This window comes from Symphalangus syndactylus, chromosome 16, assembly GCF_028878055.3.
Source record: "Symphalangus syndactylus isolate Jambi chromosome 16, NHGRI_mSymSyn1-v2.1_pri, whole genome shotgun sequence".
NCBI lineage: Eukaryota > Metazoa > Chordata > Mammalia > Primates > Hylobatidae > Symphalangus > Symphalangus syndactylus.
The window spans coordinates 13,759,279-13,773,337 of NC_072438.2; the positions used below are offsets into that span (position 1 = coordinate 13,759,279).

A 14,059-nucleotide genomic window follows, 5' to 3' on the forward strand; every position below is an offset into this window, starting at 1 on the left:
TGTGGGGAGGGCTGGGGGGGCAGCCCAGATAAGGCTTTCAACACTGGGCAGCAGCGTCTACATAGGCAGAGATCCCTGCATCTCACTTCCTGCAGGGCTGACCAGTGGCCGAAGGTGGGACTGGCCAGGCTCAGCCCAGCCAAGTCTGGGACCAGAGGACACTTAGTGCCCCCCTGGGCCACCCTCACTGGCCTATGGCTCTCCTGACACCACAAGAGAGGTCCAGGAGCTGACCCTGGGTCCTAATGGGGGACACCTTCCTGAGAGCAGGCCGGCAGGGCGATGTGGTGGTCAGCACACTGGACTCTGCGTCTCTGCCCCTACCTGCTGTGTGATGGTGGGCCAGACACCTAACCTCTCTGTGCCTCTATTTCTTCAATGGCAAATGGGGGCACTAGCAGCCCCCACCTCCGGGCACAGTGGCCTGAGGATTAAAGGCAAGGGTGGCACGAGACCTACGGCAAAAGCTCCGAGCAGGGAGCTGCCCAGGGCGTTCCACCACCATCTCCCCTCTGGCCGCCAAGGAAACCCAGGCTCCTGGTGACCTGGCACAGGTCTGTTGGACTCGGGGTCCTTCTCATACCCAAGATCAGGACATAGCAGCAGGGCTGTCCCCAGGGAAGGGAGCTGGCCCCTAGACACGCCCCAGGAAGCACACTAGGGAAGGATGCCCTGGTGACTTTGATAAGTTATTGCAACAAACAAACAAAAAAACGATTTATTGCTATTTGACCCCTGCGTTCGTGCCTCCATTTCCCAGAAAATGAGCCACCGGAGACACCAGGAGAGGCAGGAGGCCCCCTGCCTTGCACAAAACCCACTCCTTAGATGCTGTCCTCAGCGAGGGTGGCTGGGGGCCAACCAGGGGGCCCACCCACAGAGTGGCAGAGGAGGCAGGTTGACCCTGCGGACGTTGAGCTCTGTGGCGAAGGTCCTGGCCTTCTGATAGAAGAAGAGTGACTTCTCACGATCCAGGAGGAAGTTGTGGTAGATGGTGGCCAGCCGCGTATAGATCTTCAGCTGTGCCTTCTTGTTGCCCAGGTCCACGGCGGCCGCCAGCGCCAGCTGGTAGTATCCGGCTGCATCAAATGGGTCCTGAGGGGGACAGGCCATGCTCAGCAAAAGGGGGACTTGGAGCCCGTCTCCCTAGAGGCCGTTCGTGTGCCCAGGTATTTCCACATGTCTGGCCAATTCTGGCTCACCCCATGAGCCCAGAAGCCTGTGACACTGCTGTGGGCTCAGCTGCAGGAGGTGGAGACGGCCCTGGCACCCCCTGGAAGGCTTCCTGATTGTCCCTACACCCCATTCACGCCAAGCCTCCTGTCCCAGCCCCACCCTCTCTGCAGGCAGTGGCTGCTTTCCCCGTGGGCTGAGGTTGGGGCGGGTCCTGACTGCTCTGAGAGTTCCATGCAGGACCCGTGGCTCCCAGCCACAGCAGGGGCACAGTGTTGAGTTGAGTGACCCAGGCTTCCCTCTGGCCCCTGTCCATGCTGACCATTTCCGGGCCCTCCACAGGCCGGGCCAGGTACAAAAGCATCTCACAGGTGTCCTCTCTGGGAATCTTCCCTGAAATATTGACGGAGTGTGATGCCCCAGACATCCACTCCCATTTTCAATGCATCTTTGCTCAAACTCACCATCCCTGGGTTGGGATGCCACCTCCCAGACCTCCTCCTTGACCCTCCCATCCCCCACCCAGCTTCTCCCCAGGCGCCTCCTCCTCACGGGGGCCACCCAAGGGACCTCTCTAAGACCCATGCCTGGCCCGTCCCCCTTTACCATCTCAAGATGGCTCCCATGGCCAAGGACAAAGTCCAAGATGCAGCAGCCCATTCCCTCACTGCCCCGCCCCACACACGGAGCAGGGGTGCAAGAAGGGCCCGAGTCACCCTCACTGCTCATCCAACACCCCCCAGTCCCACCGAACACTGGACTCTGTGCCGGGCGCATGGCTGAGCCTAACGTCCCTGCTCCCAGTCTGGGGGACCTGGGAGTGAACACTGACCACACAGGGTGGCCAGGGCTGGGCAGAGGGAAGCCCAGGAGCCTGTGGGGGGCCCAGGAGGCCCCAGACTCAGCCTGGGATTGGAGGCAAGGGCTTCCTGAAGGGGGGGGGCATCCCAACTAAATAGGAAGGAGACAGCCAAAGCATATGCGTCTGTGTGTGCGTGTGCCTGTGCCTGTGTGTGCGTGTGCCTGTGTGTGTGCATGTGCCTGTGTGCATTTGCGTGTGCATGTCATGTGCCTGTGTGTGCTTGTGTGCATTTGCATGTGCATGTCCGTGTGTGTGTGCCTGTGTGCATCTGTGTGTGCGTGTGTCTGTGTGCGTGTGCCTGTGTGCATTTGCGTGCGTGTCCGTGTGTGTGCCTGTGCGCGTGTGCCTGTGTGCATCTGCGTGTGGCTGTGTGCGTGCGTGTGCCTGTGTGTGCATGTGCCTGTGTGCATTTGCATGTGCGTGTCCGTGTGTGTGCGTGTGCCTGTGTGCATTTGCGTGCGTGTCCGTGTGTGTGCCTGTGCGCGTGTGCCTGTGTGCATCTGCGTGTGGCTGTGTGCGTGCGTGTGCCTGTGTGTGCATGTGCCTGTGTGCATTTGCATGTGCGTGTCCGTGTGTGTGCGTGTGCCTGTGTGCATTTGCGTGCGTGTCCGTGTGTGTGCCTGTGCGCGTGTGCCTGTGTGCATCTGCGTGTGGCTGTGTGCGTGCGTGTGCCTGTGTGTGCATGTGCCTGTGTGCATTTGCATGTGCGTGTCCGTGTGTGTGCGTGTGCCTGTGTGTTTGTACGTGTGCCTGTGTGTGCATGGGCCTGTGCCTGTGTGTGTTTGCCTGTGTTCGTATGCGTGTGCTTGTCCATGTGTGCATGTGTCTCTGCGCATGTGTGCCTGTCCATGTGTGTGCATGTGTCTGTGTGTGCCTGTGCGTGTATGTGCATGTGTGTCCATGTGTGCATGTCCGTGTGTGTGCATGTGTCTCTGTGCATGTCCCTGTGCCTCTGTGTGTGTCCCTGTTCGTGTGTGTGTGTGTGCCTGTGTGTGCATGTGTGCTTGTGTGTGCGTGTGTGTGTGCATTTGCATGTGCCTGTAGTGTGTGCAGCGGCTAGTGGGTGGCAGGCTGAGCCAGAACACACCTAATCCACCCTATTCCAGGGCTCACTCTCACATGTAGACTAAAGGGGACCCCATTTTAGAGGCAATGGGCAAAGATGCCTGTTTCCCCTGCCTCTCTGCCAGCCTTCCAGGCCCCATCCAAACCGGCTTTCTCTCCCACCTCTCTGGGCCCTGGGTCCAGCGCCTCCTACACAAGGAGGAGGGTGTGGCCTTGGAAAGACAGCGGCCCTGGGGGAATTCCGAGGGGGCCTCCCTGTGGGAAGCTGGCCTGCGCTGACAGCACAGTCACCATGAGGCCCAGAGGGCTGTGCATGGGAAGGTGAAGGAGGCCTCTGCCCCTCGACCCCAGCCATGGACTTTAGCCTCTCAGGGACTACTTGGTCCTTTCCTTCCTCCTGGGTGGGCGGAGTGGGCGGCAGGCGTGACTAAGAGAGATAAAGGCCCCTCTGGGAGGCCCGTCCCCTGGGTCCCAGGCCAGCCCCTGAGCGGTGAGCAGCGTCCCTCTGAGCCTGACACCTGGCACCTCCCCGTCTGGCTGGGACTTGGGAGGACACAGGGACCGCTTCTGACCACCAGGTGTCGCCAGCACTGGGCGGGGGCCTCCCGGGCAGCCCCAGGCCTGCGGTGGGGGATACGGGGCGGGGTCTTAGGGCTGCCCCAGCTCCTCATGTTGTTCTAAGGCCCCCAAGAGCTCAGTCCCTGGACTGGAGTGCCCTGGCCCCTCAGCCCACGAGGAGCACCGATGCAGTGCCAGTGTGATGCTGAGTAGGGATGGGCGCCTGCTGGGCAAGGGGGTGGGGACACCCCAGGTCCGAGTCTGCTGGTCCCAGCTCTCCACCCCTGCAGGGCTGGGGGCAGAGGGAGCACAGGTCCCAGCACCTCCCCTCGAGACAGGCCCGACCCAGCAAGGCCTCAGCCTGGCTATCTGGAGCCCTGCCCCACTGCACCCGCCCTGAGCTGGGGTTTACCTGTCTGTGAAGCAGGTGGTAAAGACACCGGCCCCGCCCCACCCTGCCCGGGTGATGTGAAGATTCAGGGTGTCTCGGGACTCCAGGAAGGAGCTGCTTAGTGCAGGCTGGCACCCTGGGCAGGCTTCCTAGAGGCGGCGCCAGGATTTGGGTTGGATCTTGCAACATGGATTCAATGTGAGGATGATGCCATCCCCCCAAATGTCCTTCTCCTTACCCTGTTTTCTTTGTTAAATACAACTTGACACTTGACTGTCAAGATTCAGCTTTGGCGTCACCTCCTCCAGGAGGGCCCCCCTGACTACAATCCCCCTTCTTTACCGAGAGGCCACCATTGCCCACTCATGTATCAGCATCCCTGGCTGAGGCTGAGTTCCTGAGGGCGGGGCCTGGCCAGCTCGGGGGCTGGGTTGTGTGTGCTAACCTTGCCGGCTCCTCCAGCCGAGCGCAGCGCTCCAGGGAGGGCACTGGGCCATTCCTAAGGAAGGTTGGAACCCAGGCCTCTGGGGTCTGAGTGGAGATCCCACTCCCAGGGGGCCAGGAACACCCCGAGCCCTGCCCTTCCCCACCCACCTTCAGGTCATAGAAGATTATGTCACCAAGCACCAGGTACACCTTCACGTAGTAGAGGGTCTCCTCGTCAAACTCCAGCGGCGAGTTGCAGAGCGACAGGGCCTTGAGGTAGAAGTGCTCGGCCAGCTCGCCGTGGCCCAGTTGGTGGTGCAGGGCGGCCAGCCGGTGGTAGGCCACGCGCTCGTTCAGCCGGTCCCCTGGGGTGCAGGCCGAGGGGGGCAGGTGTGAGGACGTGGCTCCCTGGGGCAGGCAGGGCACAGGCCCCTCAGGAGCAGGCATGCAGACCCCGGGCAGCACCTGGCTCGCCTCCAGGCACCTGCGGTCACCTGGGCAGTTCTGGCCAGTCCCTTCCGGGCTCCCAGACTCACTTTCCCATCTGCAAAGCAGAACTAATAAGGCCTGCCCCCGTCTATGGTGAGGCTTTGGCAAAGTCAGACTTGGATGGCCCAGCTCTGTGCCTACACATAGCCACGTGCCTTTGCTCACTGTTTTTAACCAGGAGAGCCCAAAAGGCGTGCAGCCCAGGCACTCCCGGGCACCAGGGCTCCAGGCAACCCACAGACATGACATCCAACTCTTCCTGGGTGTGTCATCATCAGAGCCCCCTACCTTGGGGAGTCACTGCGTGCCTGAGCTCCAGGTCCGCCCCGCAGATGCGCGAGCCCACCTGGGCTGTCTCCGGTGTCCTCCCCTTTTCAGGGCGAGTGCCGTGAAGCCTGCATTCAATGCATTCCCATGCGGCTGCACACCTGTGTACCAGGCCCTGGGGCGCAAGGCGCTGGGGCATGAGGCCCACCCGGGGCTCCCTCTCTCTAGAGGAGGACAGACGACCCTGGCACAGCACCGGGGGATGCCTGACTTTAAGGGGCAGGCTGCTGGAAGGGGAACTGGGATTTCATCAGCCAGAGAGCCGTGTGGTTGATGAGGGTGGGAAGGGCACAAGAGAAAGGGAATGTGCCACTCAGCCTGGCACATGCAGGGACCAACGAGATGCCAGGCATGTCTGGAAGGCAGAGGGCACACTGGCTGGCCCTCATGGTCAGCAGGGGGAAGAGGCAGAGGAAGCAGAGCTCAGCCAGGCAGGGAGCTCTGCACTGTGTGAGAGATCTCGGGCTGTGCCCCACGGCCGGACGGACTGGGGAGCCAGCTGAGCAGATCTGTCTGCCTGGACAGGAGACCATGGAAAATCCAGCAGCTGTTTCCACTCCTTCCCTGCAGACCTGGAGGCTGAGCTCTGGCAGAGTGTGGGTCCTAGCAGGGTGGGGGCTCAGGGGGCTTACCCAGGGTGATGCTGAGTGCTAGGGCCATGTGGGCAAACTCCAAGCCCTCCTGGGGCTCCTCCAGTGTGGCCAGCAGTGCCACCAGCTTGTTGCACAGCCGCAGCTCCACCTTGCGGTTGCCCGTAGTCACCGCCAGGGGCAGGGCCCGGTCCTGCCGCACAGGCAGGTGGGGTCAGGCCTCCCGCAGCACCCACCTTGCCCAGCGCCCTCCTCAGAGCTCAAACACGTGCTCGGAGCTTTCCACGCCCCAGCTACCCCTGGGCCTCGACGCAGCGCTGTGCTCTGAGATAAAGGGCAGTTCAGACACCCAAGCTGGGGGCTGAACAGTCACCTGAGGCCCGTCCAGCTACACCCGGCAGCCTCAGACCAGCCGCTCCCGCTTGGGCACCGGGGGTCTCACTGGGGGGAGCCAGCACTCCTCTCTGCTCTAAAAACACCACATTTATCTGTGCCCAGGGCTGAGCCACACCGTGAGCTCAGAGGAAGGGAGAAGCCGTCCCCGCTTCGGGGTGCATGCAGACCTGGGCCCTGGCCCTGGGCCTCCCACTGGCATGCCGTGTGTCCTTTGACATGTCCCTGTGCCTCTCTGAGCCTCAGTGTCCTCATCTGTAAGATGGGGACAGTACTTCCCACTCATGGTGGCTTGAGATCATTGGGTGCAAGGGTAAGGCCATTGCTGTGTCCAGGCCCCAAGTGTTTGTCCCGGGCGGGGGGCACAGTCAATATCATTCCCGGTGAAACCACTAGGAAACTAAGCATGTTGGTGGGAGGCCTCTCTCGGCCACACCTGTGCCTCAGCCCTCAAAGTGCCCCCCTGGGGCCCACCCACATCAGCCCACAGGCCAGCTCACCCGGTAGAAGGACACAGCTTTCTCCCGCTCCCAGGCCCCGTTGAAGAAGATGTCTCCAGCCGCCTCAAACAGCTCCAGCCCCAGGTTGGGGTCGCCTGTGTACAGGGCCACATTCTGTGCCACCTGAAAGGAGGCAGAAGTTCCCTTAAGACCCACACCTGGTGAGGTGGCCACGCCCATCCAGGTGGAACTCCCCCCGCCCCCTCCCCCCCCACTCGGCCTCCTTCCTCTCACACACTGCAGGTGCACCTGAGCCTTTTTCAGACCCTGTGCATTAGGTCTGCCCCCACCGCTGGCATGAGGACAATGACCTCATGCACCTGAGTGCCAGGAAGTGACTGTGCAGCTGCAGCCCAGGAGCCCGACACCTGTGAATCCTGCCACCAGGGCTAGCCCTAGCCCACTCCCCCTGCACTCAAACCAGCCTCCGTGGCCCCCAGATGGCTGGGAGCCCATCCCCTGGCTCCTTTCTGCGTTGCCACATCCCTGCCACAGCTCAGGGCCCCACATCAACAGTGTTTGTGGGTGGGCTTGTCCCCTCTTGGCCATGAGCTCTTGATCCTTCTCAGCTCGAGGAGATATATAGCAGGTGCTCAAAAACAAAAGTTTCGCCAGGCTCATGGGCTTCCCAATTTGTTCCAGATCACACTGTGTTTGGGAAAGCCTCTGAAAACCACTGCTGTGACAGATGCATTTTGTAAGGAGATTTGCCACATGTCGCTTGGAGCAAGTTCTTCTGTGTGTTAGCTGAGAGGCCACATTATTTGAGCATGTGCTGTATACCAGTGGGTGCTGGGCACTGTGAGGGGCTGTGCCTCTGCCCTCAGGGAGAAGGTGCTGGCCACTGGGGGAGGATATGAGGGAGCCAGCGGGAGGGAGGGGAAAGGCATACAACAGGTGCTCAGCAGTGGCTTAGGAATGAGTGGATGGATGGATAAATTGATGAGCAGATGTATTGGCACATGGATGGATGGATGGGCAGATGAATGGATGGGTGTGTGGATAGATGGATGCATGGATGGATGGATGGATGGATGGATGGATGGATTGACGGATGGACAGATGGACACATGAATGGATGAATGGATGGATGGGTGGGTGGATGGATGGACGGATGGATGGGTTGAATGATGTGTGTATGTATGGGTTGGTGGATAATGTATGTATGGATGGGTGGAGGGTGGATGATGTATTTATGTACACATGGATGGATGGATGGATAGATGGGTGGATGGACAAATGTATGGATAAACAAATGGACAGACAAATGAATGGAGGGATGGATTAATGTGTAGATGGGTGGGCGGATGGATGAACGATGGATGGATAAATGGATGGGCGGACAAACAGGTGAATTGGTGGATGGGTGAATGGATAGATGATGGAAGGATGGATGGATGATGGATGGATGGAAGGATGAACAGGTGAATGGATGGATGATGGAAGGATGGATGGATGATGGATGGATGGAGGGATGATGGATGGATGGATGATGGATGGAAGGATCAACAGGTGAATGGATGGATGATGGAATGATGGATGATAAATGGATGGATGGACGAACAGGTGAATGGATGGATGATAAAAGGATGAATGATGGATGGATGAATGGATGGATGGATGATGGATGGATGGATAAATGGAAGGATGGATGGATGAACAGGTGAATGGATGGATGGATGGGTGAATGGATAGATGATAAATGGATGGATGATGGATGGATGGGTGAATGGATAAATGGATGGATGGGTGAATGGATAAATGGATGGATGGATGATGGATGGATGGAAGGATGAACAGGTGAATGGATGGATGATAAAAGAATGGATGAATGATGGATGAATGGATGGATGATGGATGAATGGAAGGATGAACAGGTGGATGGATGGATGATGGAGGGATGCATGATGGATGATGGATGATGGATGGGTGGATGGATGATGGGTGGATGGAAGGACGAACAGGTGAATGGATGGATAACGGAAGGATGGATGGATGATGGAAGGAAGGATGGATGAAGGATGACGGATGGATGGATGGAAGGAAGGATGAACAGGTAAATAGATGATGGAAGGATGAATGGATGGATGGATGGATGGAGAGTGAACATGTGCAGAGGCCCTCCTGCGTCCCTCACCACTCACCTGGATGTACAGGTCCACCAGCTCACTCTGTCGCAAGATGTAATAGATCTTCCCTGCTTGCAGCCAGGCATGCGCCTCTTTCTCTTTCTTCTGGAGGTCAATGAAAATCCCCAGACTTCGTTTGGTGTAGTCCAGAGCGGATTTGTAGGCCCTGGAATCAGACACAGGTGTCAGAACAAGGGCTTTCGTCCTCCTGGAACCAGTCTGCCTCCTCCCATGGGTCTGGTGCCAGATGAATCTGGAATGTGGGGACTGGGAACGGCCCTCTCGTGTGTGCAGTGTCCTGCCCTTCCCAGGCTGCTGAGAGGGCCTGGGTGAACACACACGGCACGGAAAAGATGAAGGACATCCTTCTGAGGGAACTGGGCATCATGCTGCCCTGTGGCAGCAGGAGCATGCTAGTCCATCTCCCCCGGGTCCCAGACATGGCCTGTGTCTTCTCCAGATGCACCAGGAGCCATTAGTGTTCAGAAGCTATCCAGGCCAATGGTTCTCAAGGTGTGCAGGCATCACAGTCACCCAGAGGCCTGTCCGTATAGCTTGCTGTCCTGCCCCCAGAGCTTCTGGCTCCACAGGCCTGGGGCGGGCCCTAGAACTTCCACTTGCCACGAGCTCCTAGGTGACATGGATGCTGCTCTGCTGGTCCAGGGACCACACTTTGAGAAGCATGGCTCTAACACACTGGCCCATTTTCCTGCTGTGAACCTGAGGTCAAGACTGGAGCTGATCTCCTGGGTCCCTGTGGAATCTAGCTCCTTCCTTGCTCTTCCAGTGAGTCGAAGGGGTATGACTGCAGCAATGTCACTAGGCCCTGTGGGTAGGGTGGCCAGGGCCATGGTTATCCCACCAGGTCAGGATGCTCCAGGGGAGCCGAGTGGGCCACGTGTGACGTGAGACCTTGAAACCCTGCCCCAGGGAAGCAGGTGACACAACTGGCTCTGTCTTCTGTGGGAAAGAAGCCACAGGTGGCTGCTGTGGTCACATTTAAGGGGACAGATGAAGGCCAGGAGTGAAGACTCGGGGCAGGCAGAGGTCAGATGACAAAAGCCACCCTGGTAGGAAGAATAGCCCAGAATGCACGTAACTGCCTCTGCTGGGGTTGAGAAGACCTTTGGGGAGGTGTGCAAGCAGGGATGGGAAGACGTGTCACCCAACAAGGGAGGCTCAAGCTGGGACTCACAGGTCATCAGCAGCCCTGGGACAACCCCAGGCCCCCCAGCTCAGAGCACCCAATGCCAAGGAACCAAATGATCCCAAGGAGAGGGGCTGCTGGGGCCCTAAGCCAGCTTCCCTGTGCCCCTGCCCCGCCCTGCCCCACCCGTCCCCTTTGCCCCCTCCCCCCGCCCCCACCACCACAGAGCCAGTCCTCACCGCTCAGTGCCCAGGGACAGGTAGAGCTGGCTGATGGTCTCCAGGAGCTGCCCCTCCAGCACCTTGTCGGCCACCTTGCAGGCCAGGGAGAGCTGGAGCTCATGGTAGATGACACACTGGGCCTCGCTGGGCATGACGGCACTGTAGAAGTGGCACAGCCGCTGGACAGCCCGCAGCTGGCCTGGGCGGAAGACAAGGAAGACGTCAGCCTCCCAGCATCGAAGTGAGGCTGGCTGGGCTCAGAGGCCGCTGCAGTGTGCTTGCCTCTTTCATACCTCTGTGACCCTGGCCCCACAGGCGGGGAGCCGCTGAGCACACCATGACATGGGCACAGCTTGGTGCAGATGCCCATGGTAGAGGCCAGCCTTCTTTACAAACCCCAGGGCTGAGGCCCTGGCCAGGCTCGGCCCCTGCACCAGGCCATCTATTTCTGCTTCACAAAGCCCCTCTGGCCAGGACCAGGGCTGCCTTCAGCCAGAGCTGATGAGGCCAGCGACACAATAGCCCCTGTCGCAGAGGGAACCCTGAGGGAGCAAAGCCAAGTGTCACGTCTGCCACACACGGCATCATGTTGGGGGAATGGGGTTCAAAGCCGGCCCCTGGCGTTACCACACATGCTCCTCCCGTGCAGCCGGGCTCCAAACCCACAGGCTCACGGGCCTCTCCCAAAGCCAGGGCGCTGGGAACGGTGGAAAGCTTCCGATTTTCTAGTGTCAGCAACATTCCGGAGATGAACACTAGAAACCAGGTACGCCGAATGGACATCTATCACACATGCCACCGAACAACGGCAGAATACACAGTCCTCTCAAGCGCCCACGGGACATTCCCCAAGACAGACCACGTGCCAGGCCACAACGAGCCTCAGCGAATACAAACGGACTAAGACCCAAGCAGGGGTGTTCTTCAGCTGTACTGGCGAGAAACTGGACATCAACAGTGAAGGAAATTTGGGAAAGCCAAAAATATGTGGAAATGACACACTCCTAAACAACCAGTGAGTCAAAGAAGAGACCATCAGAGAAACTGAAAACTAATTTGAGAAGAATGAAAACAAACGCACGGCACGGGCCAGCGCGATGGCTCACGCCTGTCATCCCAGCACTGTGGGAGGCCGAGGCGGGAGGATTGCTTGAGTCCAGGAGTTTGAGACTAGCCTGGGAAACATGGTGAAACCCCGTCTCTACAAAAAAAATACAAAAATTAGCCGGGTGTGGTGGTGCATGTCTGTAATCCCAGCTACTTGGGAGGCTGAGGCAGGAGGATGGCTTGAACCCGGCTAGAGGTTGCAGTGAGCCAAGATTGCACCACTGCACTCCTGCCTTGGCAATAGAGCAAACTTCTGCCTAAAAAAAAAAAGCACAGCATATCAAAAATTCCAATTCCAAGATGCAGCTAAGGCAGTGCTGAAAGGGAATGTATAACTGTAAATGTCTACATTCAAAGAAAGAAGAAAAATCTCAAAAACCCAACCTTCCACCTTGAGAAACTAGAAAAAGAAGAATGAACTAAACCCAAAGCGAGTAAAAGGAAGAAAATAATAAACATGAGAGTGGAAACGGGAAGTAAAAATACAGAGAATGGAAAAACAAAAGAGCTAATCAACAGAACCAAAAGTGGGTTTTTCGAAAATATTAACAAAATTGACAAATCTTTCACCAGACCGACCAAGAAAAGAAAGATGGGACACGAATGACTAAAATCAGAGACTGAGCACCATGGCTCACGCCTGTCATCCCAGCACTTTGTGAGGCCGAGGTGGGAGGATCGCTTGAGGCCAGCATTCAAGACCAGCCTGGGGGAATATGACGAGACCCCATCTCTAATAAAAATAAATATTAAAAGTTAAAAACCCAAGTTTCTAAAATCAGAAATGAAAGAGGGAACATCATTGCTGACCTGACAGAAATAAAAGGATTCCATGAAAACACCACGAACAATTGTACACCAACAAATCAGATCATCTAGACGCAACAGCCAAACTCCTAGAAAGACACAAACTACCGAAAGTGACTCAAAAGTGACCCCAAGTAAGCATGTGGGGTGTCAGCCCCGCCCTCAGTCTCCTCGACTGTTCAACGCGGGGTGGGGAGACAGGGAAGCATGATCCCCGTCCCCTGGCCCTCGGTCTCCTCGACTGTTCAACACGGGGTGGGGAGACAGGGAAGCATGATCACCGTCCCCTGGCCCTCGGTCTCCTCGACTGTTCTGCGCAGGGTGGGGAGACGGGGAAGCATGATCCCCGTCCTCTGGCCTGCATTTCCAAGTCTGAATCCCCCAGCACCCCGGGGAGGGCCTCATAGGAGGAGGTGCCACAGGCTATTGTGCCAGGACCCACCGGAGGCTGCAGTGGGGGCTGGGGTGCTGGGTTCCTGGACAGTCTCCTTCCAGTCAGAGAATGTCCCTGGGGAAGAAGCCCGGGTCTGAACCCCCCCACCCCTCCTTGGACAGATGTGTGGGACCGGGGCCCCTTCACACGGTCCTTTCCAAAAGCTCGTCCCTCCCAGGCCAGGAGTGGGTGCCAGGCCTGTGCTGGGAAATGGGCAGATTTGGCCACAGCCCCTGGGACTCTGGGCCAGGCCATAGGTGGCACCTCTGAGTGGTCTCACTATGCCATGACGTCCATCCTGGGAGGAGGGACAACGTGCTGCAAGGCAGAGGGGACCCACAACGGTACCCCGTGTCTTGGCCATTTCCCCCGACTCAACTTCCTCATCTATCCTCTGAGGCCTAGATTTCGGACAGCGCTGCCCACCTACTGTCCATTCACTGCTCAGTCTGCAGGGACTATTCTATAGCACTCCATGGCTCCCCAGTGCTCTCGGGGAAAAGGCCAAGCCACAGCCTGAGGTCCCTGGCCCTGCTTAGCTCTCCAGCAGAGCTTCTCACCATCCGGCACCCAATCTACCCACGCCCAACTCTGCACTTCCCTGCATAGGCCCTGCTCACTCACCCCCCACTCACACCCCACTCACACCCCACTCATCCACTCACCCGCTCATAACCCCGCCCACTCAGCCCCATCACACCCCTGCTCACTCACCCCCCACTCACCCCCCACTCACACCCCACTCATCCACTCACCCGCTCACACCCCTGCTCACTCACCCCCATCACACCCCTGCTCACTCAGCCTCATCACACCCCTGCTCACTCACCCCCCACTCACACACCACTCATCCCCGCTCACCCGCTCATAACCCCGCCCACTCAGCCCCATCACACCCCCGCTCACTCACCCCCACTCACCCCCGTTCATACCCCACTCACCCTTATCACACCCCCACTCACACTCCTGCTCGCTCACCCCCACTCGCTCACCCCTGGGCCTTCACACAGGCTACACCACCAGCCCCTCACCCACCACCTATTACTTGACTAAATCCTCTCAACCCTCTGGTCCCAGACTAAAGAGGCTTCCCTCACCCGGGGCCAAGAGCTGCCCCGCCATCACGCCACTCACCCTTTTGTGGCTTCTCTGGCCTGAAGCTCACTTTCCCACGCTCAGCCCCTGCCACCTGAGGACCCCACAAGCCCCATTTGTGGGCGGGGCCTGGCACACTGGCCTGGCAACGAGCTGCTTTTGCATGAACTGCTCTGCGGCTTTGGGTAACCACCCGCCCGTGCGTCCTCTGTGAAGTGGGATGACAGGTGCACAGGGCTGCCGAGATGCCAAGCAGATAACAGGGGCACAAGCACCGGCGTTCAGGGCCTGGCTCATGGAGGGGCCCCAAGTCTCAGCTCAGCGGAGCCTGCCTCGCTCCCAGGGT

The 14,059-nt window shown here is 58.5% G+C and overlaps 1 protein-coding gene across 4 annotated transcripts in view; it reads right to left on the minus strand.

Annotated features, from left to right (window-relative positions):
* Window positions 1–689: 689 nt before the first annotated feature.
* Window positions 690–14,059, minus strand: part of SH3TC1 (SH3 domain and tetratricopeptide repeats 1) — a 43,339-nt gene continuing 29,969 nt past the window's right edge. For all 4 annotated transcript variants that reach the window (XM_063619717.1, XM_055245802.2, XM_055245804.2 and 1 more), the window contains 6 exons: window positions 10,290–10,470; window positions 8,919–9,069; window positions 6,775–6,897; window positions 5,924–6,074; window positions 4,644–4,840; window positions 690–1,095 (listed from right to left, as the gene is read on the minus strand). In XM_063619717.1, the coding sequence (XP_063475787.1) occupies window positions 838–1,095; window positions 4,644–4,840; window positions 5,924–6,074; window positions 6,775–6,897; window positions 8,919–9,069; window positions 10,290–10,470 (1,061 nt within the window). In that variant the 3' untranslated portion in view covers window positions 690–837. The remainder of the gene's footprint in view (window positions 1,096–4,643; window positions 4,841–5,923; window positions 6,075–6,774; window positions 6,898–8,918; window positions 9,070–10,289; window positions 10,471–14,059) is intronic.